The 22,440-nt window shown below is 38.4% G+C and overlaps 1 protein-coding gene across 2 annotated transcripts in view; it reads left to right on the top strand.

Annotated features, from left to right (window-relative positions):
* The first annotated feature begins 903 nt into the window (after positions 1-903).
* Positions 904-22,440, top strand: part of LOC121382136 (protein PIF-like) — a 28,560-nt gene continuing 7,023 nt past the window's right edge. Inside the window, exons 1-15 of one of the 2 annotated variants that reach the window (XM_041511642.1) lie at positions 904-998; positions 2,795-2,899; positions 3,591-3,644; positions 4,769-4,919; positions 5,851-6,002; positions 7,549-7,720; positions 8,328-8,476; positions 10,265-10,312; positions 11,795-11,842; positions 12,696-12,731; positions 14,381-14,458; positions 15,940-15,981; positions 16,894-16,986; positions 20,908-20,964; positions 22,179-22,275. In XM_041511642.1, coding sequence (XP_041367576.1) covers positions 2,890-2,899; positions 3,591-3,644; positions 4,769-4,919; positions 5,851-6,002; positions 7,549-7,720; positions 8,328-8,476; positions 10,265-10,312; positions 11,795-11,842; positions 12,696-12,731; positions 14,381-14,458; positions 15,940-15,981; positions 16,894-16,986; positions 20,908-20,964; positions 22,179-22,275 — 1,187 coding nt within the window. In that variant the 5' untranslated portion in view covers positions 904-998; positions 2,795-2,889. Of the gene's footprint in view, positions 999-2,794; positions 2,900-3,590; positions 3,645-4,768; positions 4,920-5,850; positions 6,003-7,548; positions 7,721-8,327; positions 8,477-10,264; positions 10,313-11,794; positions 11,843-12,695; positions 12,732-14,380; positions 14,459-15,939; positions 15,982-16,893; positions 17,227-20,907; positions 20,965-22,178; positions 22,276-22,440 lie in introns of both variants that reach the window. The other variant, XM_041511641.1, reaches the window with a different exon arrangement.

Below are 22,440 nucleotides of genomic sequence, written 5' to 3'. Positions count from 1 at the left end.
GGGCACTACTTTTTTTAAAAATAAACAAATGAAACACTATATAAATTAAACCCTGAGATGTGTATGCTATTTTTTGGAGTGATAAAAAAAGAAGAAGAAAAAAAGTGAGATTCTCAGGGGGCAACTGCCTCCCCTGCCCCCCGGAGGATACGGCCCTGCTACGATATCGTATTCATTTCATTTTTCAACTTAGTTTCGTGCTTATAGTGGTTAATGAGAGAGAAGAGGGTGTAGTGAGTGGTCTTACACCTACCCACTGAGTTGTAAAACTCGCTCTGAGTGGGAGCCGGTTCCAGGCTGCGAACTCTGTACCTACCAGCCTTATGTCCGATGGCTTAACCACGACACCACCGAGACCATCTTCATAAATCAAGGCTAATATTCGTTCCTGAATACGAGGAACGAATATTAGCCTTGATTTATGAAGATGCACCGAGACCGGTTACGATATCATAAAAGCGTCCTGGTTTTACAATATCGTAGCGCTAAGATAGCTTCGAAATCTGTAGCCAGAAGCATTTCAGACGCTATTTTCAAGTAATTATTAGCAGCACACTCGAGCGCAGAAATATTCAGGGAGCTATATTTTGATATTTTTAAGAACTCACACGTTGGAAATAAAACAACAAATACTCCCCCCCCCCCCCCCCCCCCCCCCAAAAAAAAAAAAAAAAAACCCAAACAAACAACCCCAAACAACAACAACAACAACATCCCCTCCAAAACAACAACAACAACAACAACCCCCCAACAATTGTCGACAAAAATTAAATGGCTCCCCGGATTGCATAATTGTGTACACCTTTCCACCTTTCGACACACTGATGAAAAATCATCGCTATGCTGATATTTCTTCTCAATATGTCTGATGACGTCATAAATACAGGCGTATCGTTTTAATGACGTCACTATACGGAAGTAAAAATATATGTTTAATTAGGAGTGGAAAATCCACAACCCGACTCAATATCAACGTAAACTGCTGACATATTTCGAAGGTAAATGGTTATATCTGTTAATATCCTTCACTAGCTTCTCGTTTAAATTAAAATTAATTTTAAACATAGTCCTATTTCTAATTAATCCTTTAATCTAAGTCTGAAATAAAAGAAACATTTTAAAAACGTATTTGAATATCAATCAGTAGCTTATTGAGTATGCTTCCATGTACATATCGCTGTTATAACATAGTATGACTAAGGTAAAAGACTACAGTTTCTATTGAAATCCTGTCACTTTTTGTGCCAAAAGACCTTGTGCAGTGGAAATGGGCATCCAGTTCCATATGTGGAATGTTTATATGCAATAAAGTTTATCTTATCTATTTTATGGTATATATATGGGTTTGTTTCACGGAAAATACCCAAGACAGCTACACACACAACATTATGGGTACCTACTAGTATAATTCTGCAACTGAGGCGCATTCGTAATATGACCAAATTAGTGATAAAATAGCTGAAATTACTGACTGACAGACCCCAGCCTGAAATTCTACTTGGGACTGTGCCCTCTGCACTAGAGATTGTGCCCGCATTTCTACAGGACCGTAAATCTAAATTCCCCGTAGGCTAAATCAGACCGCCTGAGTTTTGTTGTTGGAAACTTGTGAAATGTTTTATTCGTGATCAGTCGATCTCTGGCTAAACATTCTGATAATTTAGTGCCTAAAATCATAAAATCCTAGCGCACAACAAACGTTCTCATCAAAATACTGTCTTGGGTTTCCGCGTTTCCTATATACATAATAAACATCTGGACACACCCATGATGTACAATAATGAATAATGTTATTCTATATATATTAAAACAAGAAACTAAAGTAGTAAAGTTACAACAAAACGTGTTATTCAATGTAGGAGGAATGCAGACCTAAAGTGTTAAGAGCCCAGTTTTGAAAAGAGTGTATACGTAAAACCAATGATGACAATACCCCAGGGTCATAGGTAGTCTAAACCTACCAGGGCACAGTAATACAGGTACACACACACACACACACACACACACACCCCGGTAAACAAAACGAGCATTTCTATACCAAAAGGAGCACTTTTTCGAATATGTCTAGGGGTGCAACTGCCATTTAACCCCCACCCCCATACAATCGTATACATGTACTTATTAATTAATTCATTCATTTCAGCTATTTTCGTAATTATAATCCAGTTGAGGTCGGCAATCAAAGTGTGAATTGACCTTAAGAGAGTTTGTGAATTAGGTCCAAAATGTTTTGTTTAACGACACCACTAGAGCACATTGCTTAATTAATTATCGGCTATTGGATGTCTAACACCTTGTCATGAGAGGACACCAGCTATATTTTTCCAGTAGCAGCAGGGGATCTTTTATATGCACTTTCCCATAGACAGGAAAGCACATATACCACGGCCTTTGACCTGTTGTAGTGCACTGGTTGGAACGGGAAAAAACCCCAATCAGTTGAATGGATCCACCGAGGTAGTTCGATCGTGCGACGCAAGCACCTCGGGTGAGTGCTCAACCCGTCCCAGATGTGTATTTTTTCTTTCAAATGCTTAACTGGGAGAGCCCGAAAGTGTTTTTGTTTTTAAAGTATCTATGAAAACGATCCTGAAAGTGTTTTTGTTTTTAAAGTATCTATGAAAACGATCCTGAAAGTGTTTTTGTTTTTAAAGAATCTATGAAAACGAGCTCTGTTTTGTTTTATCATGAACACTGATGTCATTTGTTTCCCTATTAGATGCAAGATTTAGTTTTGACTGTTGAAATGCGCATGGTGTTTGTGATGTTTTTAAATCATTTTATTTGTGTTTAGGTTAAAACGTTCACTGCACGAGAAACCGTCATGGTTGAGTATTCTATAGACCACTGTTTAAATTCTCTTGGAGTGAGAGTTGAATGGTGTGAGCTATGCGCCCAGGTAAGTTTGTTATTTCAAAATGTATCAGCACGCGTATGTTGAGATTGAACAATGTAGTGTTTGAGGACACATACAATAAGATTGAATGTATGTTCACAAAATAACAAGGCTATTTGGGGAGCGTTAGAACCCCGCCCAACCCCGGGGACGGGACATTGCCCAGTGGTAAAGCGTTCGCTTGATTGATCCCCATCGGTGGACCCATTGGGCTATTTCTCGTTCGAGCCAGTGCTAGACACCTGGTGTAACAAAGGCTTTGGTATGTACTATCCTGTCTGTGGTATGGTGCATATAAAAGATCCCTTGCTGCTAATCGAAAAGAGTAGCCCATGAAGTGGCGAAAGCGGGTTTCCTGTCTCAATATCTGTATGGTCCTTAACCATATGTCTGACGCCATATAACCGTAAATAAAATTTGTTGAGTGCGTCGTGAAATAACATTTCCTTTTCTTCCGCCCCACCCACAAACTACCAATTATTTGGCCATTAACGGAAATATCAGTTACCAAAACAACATCATTCAAAAATGATTTAGTCCGATTGATGTTACAGATGAAAATGTGTTATTACACGTACCTTCAAATGCTAATTTGTTTTCAAAATGTTATCACTAAAAATCACCGGTTCAAACAATCATTATACAAAGCAGACATTGTTGTTTACTTAATGGATTCCTGTTATTTTACTTTCAGCAATACCTGTAGTGCTTGTCTTACTGTTTAACGTTACAACTAGTTCCTATTACAGTGAGTATTCTCCTCAAACACACGCAGTTTGTCATCCTTTCATTCCTCCATCCATCGACGCACCCATGCATCCTTCCATCGATGCACTCATGCATGCATCCATCTATCACTTGTCATTTTGGTTGTTCATGAGAGTGCATAAGTTAACATTTTGTGGAAAACTAAATGTTTTAAAAGTACGTTCTTTCACTACCCTCATAAACAAATAGGGTATTTCTCAAGAAACTACTCGCGTCAATTTATTAGTGGAACGGGCCAACACAGTTTTAAAAAAAGTTTATTTATATAGTACGAAAAAAGTAACTGTTTTGGATCACACGTGGGATTCATTGTACACAGAACACATCATAGGTCTGGGTAGGCGGTCTGTAATTTCTAAAGACATTTATTGAATGATAACTGTTATCGAAAAGCCATTTGCAAAACATCATAAGCATGTTATTCATTAGACCATAAACCCCTACAAAAGCCAAACATTCTACCAAAAACGTGAATTGCGGGACATTAAATGACCTTATCTAGAAGCGAATCTTTCCAGCTGTGGTAGGCAAGTGAAGCCAACATCCTCAAATGTCGAAAATTTTACCCCAAAAACCCACCAATTCCTCAACACTTAAATAACCTGTTAGAATCGAACCTTTCCAAAAGTGATGTACAAATGAAGTGGAGACGAGTGTGCCCCAACACATACAAAAGCCGAAAGTTCCACACAAAAAAAAAAAATACAACGTGACTTTCTTAACACTTTAAAGAACCTTATCTAGAGTCGCATCATTCCAAAAGTCCAGCTAGTGCACCACAACTGGTCAAAGGCCGTGGTATGTGCTTTCCTGTCTTTGGGAAAGTGCGTATAAAAGATCTCATACTGCATTAGAAAAATGTGGCGGGTTTCGTCTGATGACTACGTGTCATAATTACCGATTGTTTGACATTCAATAGCCGATGATTAGTTAACCAATGTGCTCTGGTTGTGTCGTTAAACAAAACAAACAAATACATTTTCCAACTGTTATATGGACACGGGGTAGAGCTGAGTGTGGATGGGGTATGTTGGGGTAGGACGTATAACCGCTCGTCTAGGTACTTCATGCCTGACCCCCCATCCTGTCTGCTGCTACTTGTAGAGTACATTGGTTGTTTCGAGAAGGAGGTGAGCGGGTCGTCGTCCGTGCCCAGGCTGTTCAACAACAAGTACTCGGGGATGCCGCGGCTCACCCTGTCCGTGTGTCTGCTGGAGTGCACCTCGCACAACTACTACTACGTCGCCCTTGATAGGTACGTTCAGAGACTAAATAGAACACAGTTTACTAGATGGGCGTGGACCTCATTCTTATATGCAGATTAGTCCTCCTAGTTAAACTGAAATCTCTAATATTTAGACTTTTAATAAGGCTGAAATCTCTAATATGTAGACTTCCAGTAAGGCTGATATCTTTAATATTTAGATTTCTAGTAAGACTAAAATCTCCAATATTTAGACTTCCAGTAAGGCTGAAATCTCCAATATTTATAAATCGACAGGTTGTCGTATGTTCCGTGGATCATTCCTTATTATAAACGAACTTTTGATGCTTTTCCATCCCATCTAGTGGCCCTCGACTGAATCATCAAATGCCGTGGTATGTACTGTGCTGTTAATGGGTTAGCACGTAGGAGTGTCCTATGTGATGATAGTGTATTGTTTATATGTTAGACACCAAGATTAGCCCTAGTTTAGTTCTATCCTATGCATAATTGGGGCTTTCTAAGCTGTCTATGGGATTGTGCATATAAAAGATCCCTTGCTGCAAATCGAAAAGAGTAGCCCATGAAGTGGCGACAGCGGGTTTCCTCCCTCAATATCTGTGTGGTCCGTAACTATATTTCTGACGCCATATAACCGTAAACAAAATGTGTTGAGTGCGTCGTTAAATAAACCATTTAATTCCTTCCTTCTAAGCTAGTCTTGGGAGTGGCAGTCCTACAGGCAGTCCAAGAGGGATGAAAGATACTTTTTCGGATCTCCTAAGGGAGTAGCGATCCTCTTAAGGACGAGCACCTTATAGCGGATCATGGAAGCAATTATGAATTTGGCTAAAAACAAGTCCTTTCGGCTCTGCGTTATGCAGATACACAATTTTAATAACAAAATACGGTTTTGTCGTTCAGATTTAGAAATGTGCCGACGTGTCGTTTAAACAAACATTCTTTTTCTTTGCTCCCCCAGGACTCACTGCGGCTGTTCGAATACCGTGGGTCACCTGCGAAGGGAGAGCGGGTGTACTGCCCCGTGCAGGACGCGACCGTTCCCCAATGTGCCCTGTGGAGGCGAGATGCGACTGGCTGTGTACCAAATGACTGACAAACGCCATATGAAAAGTGAGTCAGCCAAACCCACTTAATTGCATAGCATGGCGTCGAGGGGAAAGTATGCTAATAACCCGATTATTCGTTGTGGCCCGATTTTCACATTATAACCAGCAGTAAACTTTACAAAAGGAGGAGAAGAAGAAGAAGAAGAAGAAGAATTTTATTATAGTGTCACATGCTGTATATAAATCATGTAATATAAATATATGTATACAGAGGTTAAAATTTACAGGATCTGACCAAACATTTAAAATTCTAAAATATTTAAAAGCACATTGTACTAACCCTATAAGTAAAACTCAATTTAATATGTGTTTATTATAAAATATAACATTGCTGCTAAGTTTGATTTTGGTTATTCAGTAAAAGCAATCATAAAATAATAACACACTAAGTAGTTTTGTTTTCTTTTGAAGGGACATCCCTGATTTTGCTGCAATTTTTAAGATGTTATCGACTAACAGAGATGTTTTAACGATTGTAATTACATATCAAATATAGTTTTCTGCATAAAATATTAGTGGCTGTATGTTAAACGTGTTTCTGATTGTTTTAATATTTGTACTAGGTTAAATTTAATTTTATTTCCTAAAATATATATATATATTTTTTTGTACGTACGAAATTATTTGAAGACAAAAGCCAGTTTGGGCTTCTTACAAATATTATGACGACCAGAAACACATTGAATATATAGACCCTGATATTCTATAATTTTTTTTTAATAATATGTAAGTTTAATCGTTGAAACATTTTATTAGTCGGAAACATCTTACAATGCAGCAAACTCGGGAATGTTCCTTTAAGCATGGTTAAAAGAGTAGTGGCCAACTTTACAAATGTCTGGTTGACAGTGCATTTGAAGGAAGGAAGGACCCTCCACTCCCCTTGCCCACTTTTTAAAAATTTAATAATCCGAATTGTCACATTAAATTAAATACCCCTCTGTCTCAAGTCCAGCCGTTGGCCATGTCAGAGATTGGACATGCGATGGACATGTTCGGACCTTTAATAGGATATGGACACGTAACTAGAGTACAAGGTCAAGGTCAGTACCCGACTCAGAAATAAGCTTAGGAATCGGAAGAGCGGGGGTGGGTGGGTGGTGGGACCATGTAACATGACATGCTCCCCACCTGTCAAACTAACGATGCCAAAATACGCTCTGCCACCCTCTCTCCCCCCATCTTTTGCCTATACTCAGGTGCGATGGGTCGCGGGATCGATTTGCATCGGCTGCCATATTGGATTGCTTCCTTTTCCATTTAGTGCAGCAATACGGAACTTTCAAATCCCGTCTTCATTTCGGAGGAAAACTCAATGTAGTAAACCATTTGGTTATTAGAAACAATAGCCGATGTACATGTGGTCGCAGCCTGTTTTCTCCTCTAAAACATAGACTGAATATGTGCTGGGGTGTCGTTAAAACATTGTTTTTCTTTTCTTTCTACCACCCCCCCCCCCCACACCCCCCCAACGATTAATTTAAAATAATAAACATTTAAACTGTTATTTCCTGTCGTCTGCTTTCCTTTTACATTTCTGTTTTCCTCAGTATACCTCGGCTGTTACAAACTGCTCCCCCTGGACGAGGACATGGCGATGGCGCCACTGCAGGACAACTCTGCGTTCAGCGGCGCCACACGCCTCGTCGAGCGCTTCGTGGCCACCAGCTGCATCAACCACTGCGCCAAGGCGGGCTACGTCTACGCCGCTCTGTACAATGGGTAGGTCCCGTACAAACAGGTGGACGTTGAAAAAAATCTTGTATAACGACCACATCTATATAATGGGCATTCCGTAAACAGCATTTCTGTTACATTGTTACCTGTTTATAGAGGTCACATGCTTGCAAAGGCCTTCTTGAAGAGTAAAACATATTCTAAATCAAACATTCCTGTTAGCTGTAATAAAACATTACTCTCAGTCGTAATAAACCATTCCTGTCAGCTGTAACAAAACGTTCCTGTTATCGTAATAAAAAATTCCTCTCAGCTGTAATAAAACATTCCTGTCAGTTGTAATAAAACATTCCTCTCAGCTGTAATAAAACATTCCTGTCAGATGTAATAAAACATTCCTCTCAGCTGTAATAAAACATTCCTCTCAGCTATAATAAAAAATTCCTGTCAGATGTAATAAAAAATTCCTCTCAGCTGTAATAAAACATTCCTTTCAGATGTAATAAAACATTCCTCTCAGCTGTAATAAAACGTTCCTGTCAGATGTAATAAAACATTCCTTTCAAATGTAATAAAACATTCCCCTCAGTCGTAACAAAACATTCCACTCAGTCGTAATAAAACATTCCTGCCCCCATGTTTTGAATTGTAGTGATTTCTGCGGCTGTGACACGCGACTGGACACCATCAAGGTGATGCGACACATACACTGCAACTACCCGTGTGAGGACGTCAAGTTGGGCACTTGCGGCGCCGGTAATGACGAGCCCTTTGTGTCGGTGTGGAAGTCAGATTCCGCTGGTGAGTAAAATCACAATCGAACAGGGCCACTTTTACTGGGGCACCGGTTGACCAAAAGAGTCAACGGATATAGATCGTGGATCCCGGAAACCGGCCTCGGTGGCGCTGTGGTTAACCCATCGGACATAAGGCTGGTAGGTACAGGGTTCGCAGCCCAGAACCGGCTCCCACCCAGAGCGAGTTTTAACGACTCAATGGGTAGGTGCAAGACCACTGCACCCTCTTCTCTCTCGGTAACTACTAACAATTAACAACTAACCCACTATCCTGGACAGACAGCCCAGATAGCTGAGGTGTGTGCCCAGGACAGCGTGCTTGAACCTTAATTGGATATAAGCACGAAAATAAACTGGAATGAAATAAAATGGATCCCGGGCAAGTATGGGCCCACAGCCACGTCGTTATAGTCATCTAAAGGACTTGGAACACTAAGTTTTCTGCCATAATGGGGGGAATTTTTTTTTAGTGTTAGTGTTTATAAAATTACAGTGCAGTTTACGGAAATGTTTTTATTTAACGACACACTCAACATATTTTATTTATGGTTGTATGCTGCAGTTTACGGAGACCGGCATTAGAATCTACTTAACCAATCTGCATGCAGTTTGACAGTAAGTTGTCTTAGCCACACGAATATCGGGGTCTAAAGGGTGTGCACCACCAAATAAATTCCCACAGACAACAATAGTAACATGTGGCTAAAACTGCTACAACCTTTCAATCAACGTATACACCCCTCACCTCACCCTTAAAATAAAATTTTAATATGGGGTGCTTTAAGCCATTCGTTTCAGAGAGTAGAGGAAACATATTTGACTACCCAAGTTCTGCACAATGAATTGTCATCCTATTTCACGAGTTTCAAGCACGACAGAGGCTAGTACACTAATACTAGTTCATAATAAATTACTGAAATTTATTGGCCAGATAAAAATATTTTGCCACGTCTTATAGCTCGCCAATGGGAGACGTGGCATTATTTGTAAAAAGTTAAAGTTTGTTTTGTTTAAAGACACCACCAGAGCACATTGATTAATTAATCATCGGATATTGGATGTCAAACATTTGGTAATTGTGACACGTAGTCCATCAAAGGACACCCGCTACATTTTTCTTAATGCAGCAAGGGATCTTTTATATGCACTATTCCACCGACAGGAAAGCACATACCACGACCTTTGACCAGTTGTGGTGCACTGGTTGAAAAGCGAAATGGAGGAGCTAAATGATACGGTGGTCCGATTTATGGGTGGATAACTAAAACAGTTTGTGATCAACCTGTATCGATTTTATCGTCAAAAAGTGATGGGGTCGGGATCTAGTTCAGTCAGTTAAGTGCTCGCCCAAGGTGCTTGCGTCGCAGGATCGAACAACCTCGGTGGATCCATTGAACTGCTTGGGTTTTTCCTCACAACTGTTTAAAAGCCGTGGTATGTGCTTTTCTGTCTGGGAAAATGTTATAAAAGATCCCTTGCTGCTAACAGAAAAATATAGCGGGTTTCCTCTGATGACTACATGCCAGAATGACCAAATGTTTGACATCCAATAGCTAATGATTAATTAATCAATGTGCTCTAGTGTTATCGTTAAACAAAACAAACTTTTTCTTTTTCTTCAGAACGTGGTGGTCACTCATTCATTGTGATATCATGCTACATTTGACACTATTTATTCTCAGGCAGTATTTGCATTGACATGCGTGGAGGAATTAATGGTGGTGTGTAACCTACACTATACCAAACACGTGCACGCCAGTTAAATAACTCTTATCATGCTATTTGTTTTCAGCAGTCAAGCTGTTGCCAAGTGTAGTCGACGAAGACTTTAACGAGAAAGGTAATGCTAATCAAATTTGAATTTCTTTTCGATCTCTACACATAGTTATGAGGCCAATATGAAACAAATGATTTCTGATAAACCAAAATGTTAGACGCTGACAACCATGATTTTTCAACATACCAACCAGATTGATTTTAAAGAGGAATGTGTAGCTATCACCTTATACCAGTTGTTTGCTTTTAACCTTTTATAAAGGCCTTTTCTGGAATTGGCCCCCTGACTAACAACATATAATGTGGAACTGTTTTGTTGCTAACTCTACACATGATGTATGCTCACAGGAAAAAGGTTTCTGTGCGTGTAGTACATGAGGTATATGTTTGGCAGTAATAAAGAAACGATCAAATTGTTTTCAAGAAATTATATATTGGTCATTCATAGACATTATGAAACGATCTGCAATATTATGGTATGTCCACAGGAGTCGTACATTTTCACAATTTACAAACTACAGTTGATTGGAGACCATTTTGTGACGCCATGGACTTTTGCCACGAGTTTATTTAATTTATTAAGGTGAAACCAGGTGATGAAAACCTCGTTTTGAAAAATGAAGAGACTTGGTCTTAATTATGACCAATCATACATTATGAACTTTTGTCCATTTAATTTGTAGTTCTAGCGTACATAAAATTATTTTGAAATACATAGCGCAGTTTTAATACAGCTGCCACGCTCTCCATGTTGATTTCCAGGTCACAATGACCTCAATTTGCAAAAGGAGCACACCAAAATGGTTATGAATTCCCTGTTTGGTGTAAATAGATACCTCGTTCATTATTCTAAACCTATTAGTTTGAGGACTCCAACATATTCTTATTTTAAATACGGTGGACAACGGCTATCTTAAACTTGACGGTCAAGATGACCTGAAAATGCAAAAACTAACTCACCTAAATATTGTAAATCCTCCGTTTTGTGCAGATAGACACTTCTTTTATTTTGTAATAATCATATATCTGTTCGTACACGTGTGCGCAATTATTTGGAAGGTAAAATCCAGTCTGGGCTGCTAACAACGGGACGGCGAGGAACATATATAGGTGTATTCTAAACAAACAGCAATGTATGGATCCATTAGGTTTGCGCCAATAGTCACAAGTGCCGTACTGCTGATATGTCAAAGGATATGGTATGTGCTGCCCTGTGTTTGAAAGCACATATAAGAGATTGCTTGCTACTAATAGGAAATTGCAGACGGTGCCCTCTGAAGACTTTGTGTCAGAATTATCAAGTGTTTGAACGAGGAACATCTTACAATGGCAGCAAACTCTGACCAGTGTTTAAAACTCAAGCATCGCAGTAATCAAAGAAAAGAACTGAATTCACAAAACATTTCATTTACTACTGTATGTTCTGGGTTGACCTTGCGCTATGAGAGTGAGAGTTTATTATAAGGCACTACCACTAACGTCTCTCTCAAACACCTTTATTTACTTTGTCTCTCGTCTATTCTCTTTTGTTTTGTTTTTCTCGCAGAGTTAATGAAACAAATGGACGCCAATATTGACGACGGGGATGATCGAGGTATTTTAAAACAGTTTCCGTGTTGTGTATTAATCTTCTAACTGTTTAATATTACATAGATACGTTTATATGTGAGAATAAAAAAATTCCTAATCCTACCGTTTACATGGCGCATTGTATTTAATAGTGATAAATATACTGATAGAAAGGAGCGAGGGAACACTTGGTAGTATAGATCAAATATAATTTATTCCTAGCGTAGTCAAATCTGTTTCTTACACACCCATTGGTGAACACATCATTCGTTATTTTTGATCATACATACATGTTTACAGACATGCCTGTGTTAACAATTTCAAGACATACGACTGGCTGCTTATAGGTGATGACCAGGTCACCAATACCATACATCCAATGACAAAACAGCACGATCAAAATCGATTACATTGTGACGTATAGTTAACCTGACAATCATTTTTATGTGACGCGTAAGTTAGCTACAAGTACAAGGGCTTTAAATAACTTTTAGTCGAAAAAAATGTTAAAACTGGCTTAAAATCTGGTTTTTGATAATACATTCTTGTCCGTTAGATACCATTTATCTTACAACTCGTTGTTTAAAACGTATCAAACTACCTTTCGCCCGTTAGATACATTGTAAGATAAATGGTATCTAACGGCCACTCATGTATTATTCTCTATATAGCATACAAATGAGATATTTGGTTATGTGACGTATATTTGACAGGTTTGTTTGTTTGTTTGTGTGTTGTTGTTTGTTTTGTTTTGTTTGTTTGTGGGTTTTTTTTGCACATATCTGTTGGTAAATGACTCGTTCATCTTGGTGCTGTGATTAAGACGTGCGATCTAACGGACCACCAGCTTTGATCGTTTGACATGTCTTGTTTTTCAGTTCAAGAATTCAAAATCACAGAAAACGGAAATTTAGGTACGACTCGTTTAGTTCATTGTACACTATTAGCTGATGTCCATATTTTGGCATTGTTTAATATTATTGAACAGTATTTTCTTTTATATATATATATTTTTTTTTTTATCCTGTCCTGCTTTAATCTGTCTGATCATACCTACATGTCCATTTTCTTTCATTCGGCCATCTAGCCAATTTTATTGTCAGGTTTTCTACATATTATATCAACGTTTACCGTTATTTTATCTATTAAAGTCGCAGATCCTATTTTCAACCTACGAAAAGGGACACGCAGTTTAGTTAATCTACACACCTGTAACACATTTGGATAAATTTACAACAAAGTGAATAAAAGGTTTGTGACGTTGAAAGAGGGAAATATTCTTTAAAATAGACTATAACTTGACTCCATAACAGTTACATTTCAGAAAAATGTATTAGAAACACCAGGATGACCAGAAACACTTGTGATGTAGAGAAATGGATAATGTAAACAATACAATAGGAGTAATGTGGATTGCTCTGATAGTGAGAATTATGCCTTAGTGTTTAAAAACTAGAGTGTCACTTTAATAGCGTACATGTCGACAGCATCCCCCCCCCCCCCCCCCAGTATCTGTGTGGTCCTTAACCATATGTCTGACGCCATATAACCGTAAATAAAATGTGTTGAGTGCGTCGTTAAATATAACATTTCATTTCTCTCTCATTAATTAATTGGTTGGTTCATTTTTTTGATTGATTGATTGATTATTTGATTGATTGATTCATCCATCCATTCATTCATTCATTCATTTTGCAAGCGACCAGATGTTGATATTTTGAAAAAATATCTTACTGTAATAAAGCTCTGTAAATCATTACGGTACATCAGTATGTATTTGAGTATTTCATAATCCTTTGCTTAACAAAGAAAGTCACCATATTTCACAGAATAACAGTAAAACAGACCATCTACATTTTCAGAATATTTCTTAAAAGTCACTAAAGACAAATAAACTGTAAATGTCTGAAGGTGAACTATTTACCTGCATTGGCAATATTAAATTGGTGTCTGTAATGTGAAAGGATGTTTATAGTTTTATATCCCTACAATTACTATAATATTATTACATAGTATCAAGATATGATGAATAGATATAAATGTCTATATTTTCGGTCACTGACCAAAATGTAACGTTTTGGGACGGAGCTACTTCTACACGAGTTATAATCAGCAAAGAAATGGTATATTGTTAAATGTTACTGATGTTTTATTTCCTGTTGATGATTTTTATTTTTTAGAAACGTTTCGGAAACAATTTTTGTTTTAAAAATAAAAATAATAAATGATTGTTTAAAACCTATTTATGTTGGTGTATAGATATTGTAAGCAAATAAGGCATTTAACACGTGTGGGCCTACTACGCCAGAAAACGGTAAAGTTGTGAAATAAAATGGTTAATTTTATTACTTTTTCAAAATATAATATATATAGCATTGCAAGATAAATAAAATGACAGGTTTCTCTATTAAAATATTGGCTTTACCCTGCTCCGGTCGAATGGTGAAAGCTGCTCGGCGGAGCTTCGCGGTATTAACCATTCTAACGTTCGTAGGATGCTTCCGATATCTTAAGACATTAACCAGTTATTCTCCATCTATCTATTTGCACCTGACACGTGCAGAGTGGAAGAACAAGGAGAAGAAGGTGAGGGTCGTTCGTTACGAGAGAGAGGAATCGTCTGGCGATGGAGCCGAGGATTGTAAGTCCTTTTCTTGTCGTCAACAGGTTTTACCAAAAAGGGACAGTCCTGAGTTTTCTGCCATTGTAACACGTTTATTATATAACGAACTGATCCATTTTTATGACTAAACTTACATATTAAAGATATTTTCTTGTTTAGAATATCAGTATCTGTATAAACAACGTGTTTTTTGTCGTCCTAATGTTTATAGTAGCCCAGACCAGATTGTACGTTGCAATAATTTCGTTCGTACGAAAAAAATATATATCCTGAAGAAAATGAACAATGATTTCTGCAAACATTAGCACACGACAACGAACACATTAGATATGCGGACGCTGGTATTCTAAACAAGAAAATACATTTAATATGTCATTTTAGTAGCCGAAAAGGACCGGTTAGTCCGAAACATCTTACAATGGCTGCAAACACAGGACAGTCCCTTTAAATAAATGCATATACATGTATATATATAAATAATTACAAATGAAACAATGGGATTTTAGCAATATGTCCACGTGCAGAATTTAGACACACTGGTTTAATGAAGTATCGCATAGACAATTTGCTATTTGTTTATTGTTTTATTGTTTTATTTTATTAATTATTATTATCATTATATATTTATTTATTTATTTTATTTATTTATTTATTATTTATTTATTTTTTAATTAATTAATTAATTAATTAATTTTATTGTATTATTTATTATTATTATTATTATTATTTTATTTTATTTTTTTTGGGGGGGAGGTTGTGTGTGTTTTTTGTTTATTACACTGGCTACTTTCTTTTCTCTCCTTTGAATTTTATCTCATTTCTTGCTGATCTGTGACAGATGATGTGCTTGATTGTGTTTAGCAGCTTATTCACTAGACCACGGAGCTCACTAACTAGCATATTGTTTGTCTAGAAAAATTACTCTTGCGCAGTGGGCGCAATCTTTTTCGTGGTCAGAGGCAGGACCCAGAGAGAACATGCTTGAACACTGAATGCATTTGGAATTAGAATGGACAATTTAATCGCTTAAGTCTTCAGTCTGGACTTTTAAAGTTGTATAAACACGGACTTTGGAGATTTTGCCAAAGAGAATTTACTAGTCTTGAGCCCGGACATTAACGTTTTTAAGCATGAGTTCAGAAGAATTCACAGTATATCAACTATCTCCCGAATCTCAATATATACTAATACTTTCTTTGACAACCCCCCCAAAAAAACCACAAAACCAAACAAAAAATACAAAACAAACAAACAACACACCAAATAAAACAAACAATAAACAACAACAAAATAGAATGTTACTGCAAAAACATAATTTCGCGTTTCGTTTGGTGTTCAATATATATTGGTATTGACTCACGCAGACTGCATGGTTTTTATACTGTCCTCGGCTTAACCTCTTAGCCATCGGTAAAATTCACAAAATGACTATTTATTATTTATGTACAGACACTGTACCGTCACATGAAAGAACTGATTACATCTGTTTTTATCAACAGTGGGAACAGAGGTAGACGGACCCAGTGGAAACGGAAGAAACCGTACGTCATAAATATTCGTAGCTATTATATCTCAGCAGAAAGCCGTTAACGTAAATTAAACATCATAGTGTATTAGTTCAATGGAACTTACGTCTTTGTGATCCGTAATCGATTGTTTACATTGTTAAGGGCGGGACGTAGTAAAGTGGTAAAGCGTTCGCCAGATGCGCGGTCGGTTTAGGATCCATCCCCGTCGATGAGACCATTAGGCTATTTCTCGTTCCAGCCAGTGCACCACCCAAAGGCCGTGGTATGTGCTATCCTGTCTGTGGGATGGTGCATATAAAAGATCTCTTGCTACTGATGGAAAAATGTAGCGGGTTTTCTCTCTAAGACTACATGTCAAAATTATCAAATGTTTGACATCCAATAGCCGATGATAAATCAATGTACTCTAGTGGTGTCGTTAAACAAAACAAACTTTAATTTTAGTTTACATTTTTAAAAGCTGTAAGTAGACAGCTTCTTTCTACGAATTTGTGCTGTCAATGGAAATCATAATGTAAATAGTGTGAAACACTACAGTACATAATTGTTTAATATTGAAAATATGATGAAGAAAAAAGTGTTGTGAAAAGGATGATTACATTAAATTATTTAGTTGTACATTTTATGTAATGCTTACATTTCAAAGCAAAAGTTAATAAATAATTTTGCTGGAAATCTTCATTAATGGCATCATGGAACTCTGAGATGAAGAAAATATATGATATTGGTAGAATGGAAATATATTTGGCTATCTCTAGATTTTCGTATTATCCATGTCATTGTGAATGAAACGGAAACTGTCAGCGGTTTTATTTTATTATATTTCATTTACAATTAACAAATGATATGTTACTGTATAACAATTTAAAAACAATTCGACTTCATTAATTCATATTATTTTTATTATTAACTGTTTTGCAATAGCTCTGGATGATGACGGTTCCGGCGGGTCGTCAAATGAAGCTCCCGCTAAAACCTCCACTAAAGCTTCCGCCCAAGGCTCCGGAAAAGCTTCTGGTAAAGCTGCAACTCTTGAAGTCTCTACTAAAGCTTCCACTCTTGATGTCAGCAACAGTGCTAAACTACATGTTAAAGCTAAAGCTTATAAAGCTCGTACTAAAGCTAAAGCTCGCGCTAAAGCTAAAGCTCGTGCTAAAGCTTATGCTAAAGCTCGTGCTAAAGCTGGAGCTAAAGCTAAGGTCTCCGCTAAAACCTCTGCTAAAGTGCCTGCTAATGCCATCAATATCACCAACGAAGGTATTTCACTATGATTAGTCTCTGTGGACCCAGACTGTTGTCGAACTAAGAGTCTGGGAGAACTGTCCAAGAAATTGAAAACCTGTAATGTCGAAAAGACAGAACCTGATTGGTCGAACCGGTCTTATTTTTTTATTTCGAATCGGAGTTGATCGAGACAGAAGGTTGGATGTTTTTGTGAACAGTGTTCTGAGCTCGAGTGACCTCTGAGCCTAGAATGTTTATGTGTGAGGGTGTGACTGGAGCGCATTTAGTGGTGGAGTCTATCCACTTGGAAATGTCTGACGAGCTAGCGGTCGCCAAGCATCGAGTCTACAGGGCCGTACCTTCCCGGGGTGGGGTTGGGTGGGCAGAGGGGCAGTTACCCTCCCCTGAGAATTTCACTTTTTTTTTACTCCAGAAAACGCCCCCCCCCCCCCCCCCCCCCCCCCCCCGGATTTTGATCAGGGTACGGCCCAGGTCTAAAATTCCATTTCCTGGTCTGGTGCTTATAAAACTGTTAGAGTCTAGACTCGAGACTCTAATAGAGTCTGAGACGTGAACGTCCTGGTCCTAGCACAGATCTAGAAATGTCGCGACCACAAAATACAAAACAAAATAAAATAATTAAAAGTCGCTTTTTCAGATCCACCTTGGACTAACGGTTTCTTAACAAACGTTGATACCACGAACCATTTATTTACGAGGTCACTCCTGACATTACATCTGCATTTTGGTGACTAGTTTAAACGCTGAAAGAAAAAAAAACACCCCAGGAAAAAACACCCAACACACTCTCGAAAGAGATATCGGAAAGAGAGCCACCCAGATTGGTATAGGTGTGTTGAGTTTCGTCAGGTACAGTTTGTGCTGGTCACCAATATGCGTGTGTGGTGTCATCAGTGTACTAACAAATTATCAAACTGACGTCTGCGGCTTCAGGTTTATAAAATGTATTTTGTGCATGCAGTCATTTGTCGTCACATGCAAGCAGAACAGGGGCCCATTTTACTAAACATCGTAAGTTTACATCTGCTACTAGCAGTTATAAAGCTAAAGTTCGTGCTAAAGCTAAAGCTCATGCTAAAGCTAAAGCTGGAGCTAAAGTTAAGGTCTCCGCTAAAACCTCTGCTAAAATGCATGCTAATGCCACTGATATAACCAACGAAGGTATTTCACGATGACTAGTCTCTGTGGACCCAGACTGTTTGACATCAATTTCACTCAGTAAATTACATCTTTACGGAATCTGGGGGTATTTTAAGGACAAAACGAAAATGAAATATGTGTTCTTCTAACTATATTTGTTGTACTATAATAGTAATAAGATTGTGGTTTAGTCATAGGTTTACATTTACGTGCAAAACTGGGCTTACGATGTTTTGTGAAACTGGGCCCAGGACTAGAGGATACTCGAGCTGCAGAGCTCCCGATGTCGTGTTTCGACAAGAATGTGGGTCAATAGAGACGAGATATATTAGTGGATTAGTTTTGAAAACATCTCATAGTCATTTGCGAGATTCTTGTTCATAAAGGTTGAAACAATGGGAAGTGGATATCTATGGAGCAGTGCCCCACGTCTGGTATATCAAAAACCCTGGTATAAGCTGTCCTGTCTATGGGGAGGTACAGATCCCTTGCTGCTGCTGAAAACATATATTGGGTATCCTTTGAGGACAACATGTTAGAATTACGAAATGTTTGACATTCAGTAGCCGATGATTAATGCACCATTGTGCTTAGTGTATTGTCATTTAACAAGTGGCTCAGGCCACAAGACTGGTAGGTATTGGGTTCGCATCCTGGTACCGGCGCTTCCACCCAGAGCGAGTTTTAACCACTCAGTGGGCATGTGTAAGACCACTACACCGGCTTCTCTCCCACTAACCACTAACCACCAACTACTGTCCTGAATAGACAATCCAGATGGCTGAAACGTACGTCTGCTACATCGACTTCTCTCTCACTAACCACTAACCACCAACTACTGTCCTGAATAGACAATCCAGATGGCTGAAACGTACGTCTGCTACTTCGACTTCTCTCTCACTAACCACTAACCACCAACTACTGTCCTGAATAGACAATCCAGATGGCTGAAACGTACGTCTGCTACATCGACTTCTCTCTCACTAACCACTAACCACCAACTAATGTCCTGAATAGACAATCCACATGGCTGAAACGTACGTCTGCTACTTCGACTTCTCTCCCACTAACCACTAACCACCAACTACTGTCCTGAATAGACAATCCAGATGGCTGAAACGTACGTCTGCTACTTCGACTTCTCTCTCACTAACCACTAACCACCAACTACTGTCCTGAATAGACAATCCAGATGGCTGAAACGTACGTCTGCTACTTCGACTTTTGGGCGGGACGTAGCCCAGTGGTACAGCGCTCGCTCGATGCGCGGTCGGTGTGAGATCGATCCCCGTCGGTGGCCCCATTGCGTTATTTCTCGTTCCAGCTAGTGCACCACGTCTGGAATATCAAAGGCCGTGGTATGTACTACCCTGTCTGTGGGATGGTGCATATAAAAGACCCATTGCTGCTAATCGAAAAGAGTAGCCCATGGAGTGGCGACAGCGGGTTTCCTCTCTCAATATCTGTATGGTCCTTAACCATATGTCTGACGCCATATAACCGTAAACAAAATGTGTCGAGTGCGTCGTTAAATAAAACATTTCTTTGTTTCTTTTTCTCACTAATCAGTAACGGGTAAACACTAACCCCTGTCCTGGGCAGACAGCCCATATTTCCGAGGCGTGTGCCCAGGAAAGCGTGCTTGAATAATACTTGGATATAAGCGCGCAAATAAAATGAATGAAATCAGCAACTGGAAGGGCCACTAATGTATTAATTCGCTTTTCAACTAAGGGTGGAGTGTGGGTGTGGGTTAGCAATGCATGATTTTCAGATCTGTACACTGTAGATTAAAGGTCCGTGTTTTTCTTACAGCACTGTACGGTACTGCTGTTTAAAAACCGTAACTTCCTCTTTACAATAGCAAATTCTCAACAAATAGCGTGTTATTGCTTGTCCTAAAGTTACCAAAAGCTTGTGTTTTCATGTGGCCGCTTGGCGAGCAACACAGTTTTGATGATACATTTTTGAATTACATCCTGTTCAGCGGCCAGGACGTCGGGTCGTTCAAAACTCTTCAAATAATACTGGATATAACGATTTGTTTTCAGTCCACATTTGAAACGTTGTGGCTGGACAACAGGGGTGTGGGACCCTTTTTCCTATTTTCTCATTCCAGGTAGTGCACCACATGTGTTTTCCTGTATGTGTGGGATGGTGCATATAAAAAATTCCTTTGCTACTAATGGCATTTTTTTTTAGCGGGTTTCCTCTCTAAGACTATATGTCAAAATTACCAAATGTTTGACATCCAATAGCCGATGATTAATAAATCGATGTGCTTTAGTGGTGTCGTTAAACAGAACAAACTTAACTTCACCTTTTCAGTATATTTTCCTTGGATACCTATTTGAATAGCTTTAAAATGTGTTTTAGACTTAGCGGGTGGATTCGTCCAAATATCTTAAGATGCATTTGTAGGTGATTATGCAATACGAAATATTATTTACACGCTTAGATGTGATGAAGTACAGAGAGTTTTAGCCAAACAGCCTAAAATGTTGTAAAATTACAAAATACCTCTAACTGGGATTAATTTATATTCCTGAACAGAAGCAGAAAAAGAGGAAAAAGAAGACTATTACGAACAAGAAGAGGAAAGCGAAAAAGGTAATTTTGTTTTTCTTTCATAAGTTATTTCGCTGAGGGTTTTCTTTTCTCAACATTTTGGGATTTTCGTTTTACTTCCCCGACTGCATCCCTACGGTCTGTTCAATGGCATCAACTCTCCAAGAACGTCGACAGGCGGCCGCGCAGACACGTGCACGATAAAATGACTTGAAAAGAAAATCTCCAAATGTTGTGGAAATTACTGTTGAAGAAGTAAGGAAGTGCATTTCATCTTAGAAGAATGGTTTTCAGGAATGTGGTCCAAGACGGTGGACCTGTTGGCATAACCGTTCGAGATGCGTTTGGGTGCAGGAAAAAATTCGCAAATTCGGGCAAAAACGATAGAGATATTAAGGCAAAATGAGCTGGCCTAGAGCCTTTTCACCATGTATTTCCACCATTCTACCCACAATATTAGTTGTAATCCATATAAAAATGCGTAATGAATCATTAGCAACCCTATTTAGACGTTTGGCAGTAATGCTAGTACGTCGTCCATATTTGGGCATTTTCAATAAATTAATGCAAAAATCAGACTGCCCTACTAAATGGGAACTCATACGCTTATGCCAGTCGGCTACCGTATTAAGTACATATAGTAGATGTTGAGTGGTTTTGATTTTTTTTCTCCATAATTAACATAATATACTGGTTTTGTACAAAGTTTGGTAACTTTCCCGATATTTGAGTTAAAAAAGTGGAACGTCTTTCTTAAACAACATAAATATTCGATATATAACTAGTATTTTGTGTCTTCGTGGTTACTAACGAGCGCAGGGTTTGAAATTCTTCGTATCCTAGTACTGAAACCATGTCTACTCGATGTTTTATTAACCAATTTTATAATTTTGTCTGCCATATAAAATTTGTAATTGTAAACTGTAGGGAGAGACCTTCATATACTATAGGCATCGCATGTTGGTCAATCCCAAAACGTTAATACAGACGTTAATAAATACTACTTTTAAAAATCCTAACATTACCAATGTATTTTGGGGCAATAAAAATTAAATTGGTTAAAAAACCCACACAGAAAACAAATAAATAAATAAACAAACAAAACAAGTCGTGCTGGCAGCTCATGTAAATTGTAAGATTTAAGGTCATAGCACTGACTTTACTCTCACTAACCCATAGCCATCATCCTCTGTCCTGGACAGACAGCCCAGGTATATGAGGTGTGTGTTCACCTGACTCTCACATTTATGTTGCAGACGATGTTGGGTCTCTTGGTCTGCCCATAGGACTGGGAGTCGGTGGCGGCGTCGTCTTCCTAATCGTTATCGTCGGAATTTGCATCGTCATAAAGAGGTTTGATTTAAATTACATCAGTCTGCTATAGGTAGTACTAAACCAACTAACTTCCGACTGGGTCAAAGTTCTTTTGATAGAGAAGTTAACACCACAGGTCCTCGGCAACACATTTATGCAATTTTATTTCATCTAGTACCACTGTGTCAAGTAGCCTTGTGCTTG

This window comes from Gigantopelta aegis, chromosome 9 (assembly GCF_016097555.1).
Source record: "Gigantopelta aegis isolate Gae_Host chromosome 9, Gae_host_genome, whole genome shotgun sequence".
Classification (NCBI taxonomy): domain Eukaryota; kingdom Metazoa; phylum Mollusca; class Gastropoda; order Neomphalida; family Peltospiridae; genus Gigantopelta; species Gigantopelta aegis.
The sequence above is the reverse complement of the archived record's forward strand: the minus strand, read 5'-3'. Positions and strand labels throughout refer to the sequence as shown.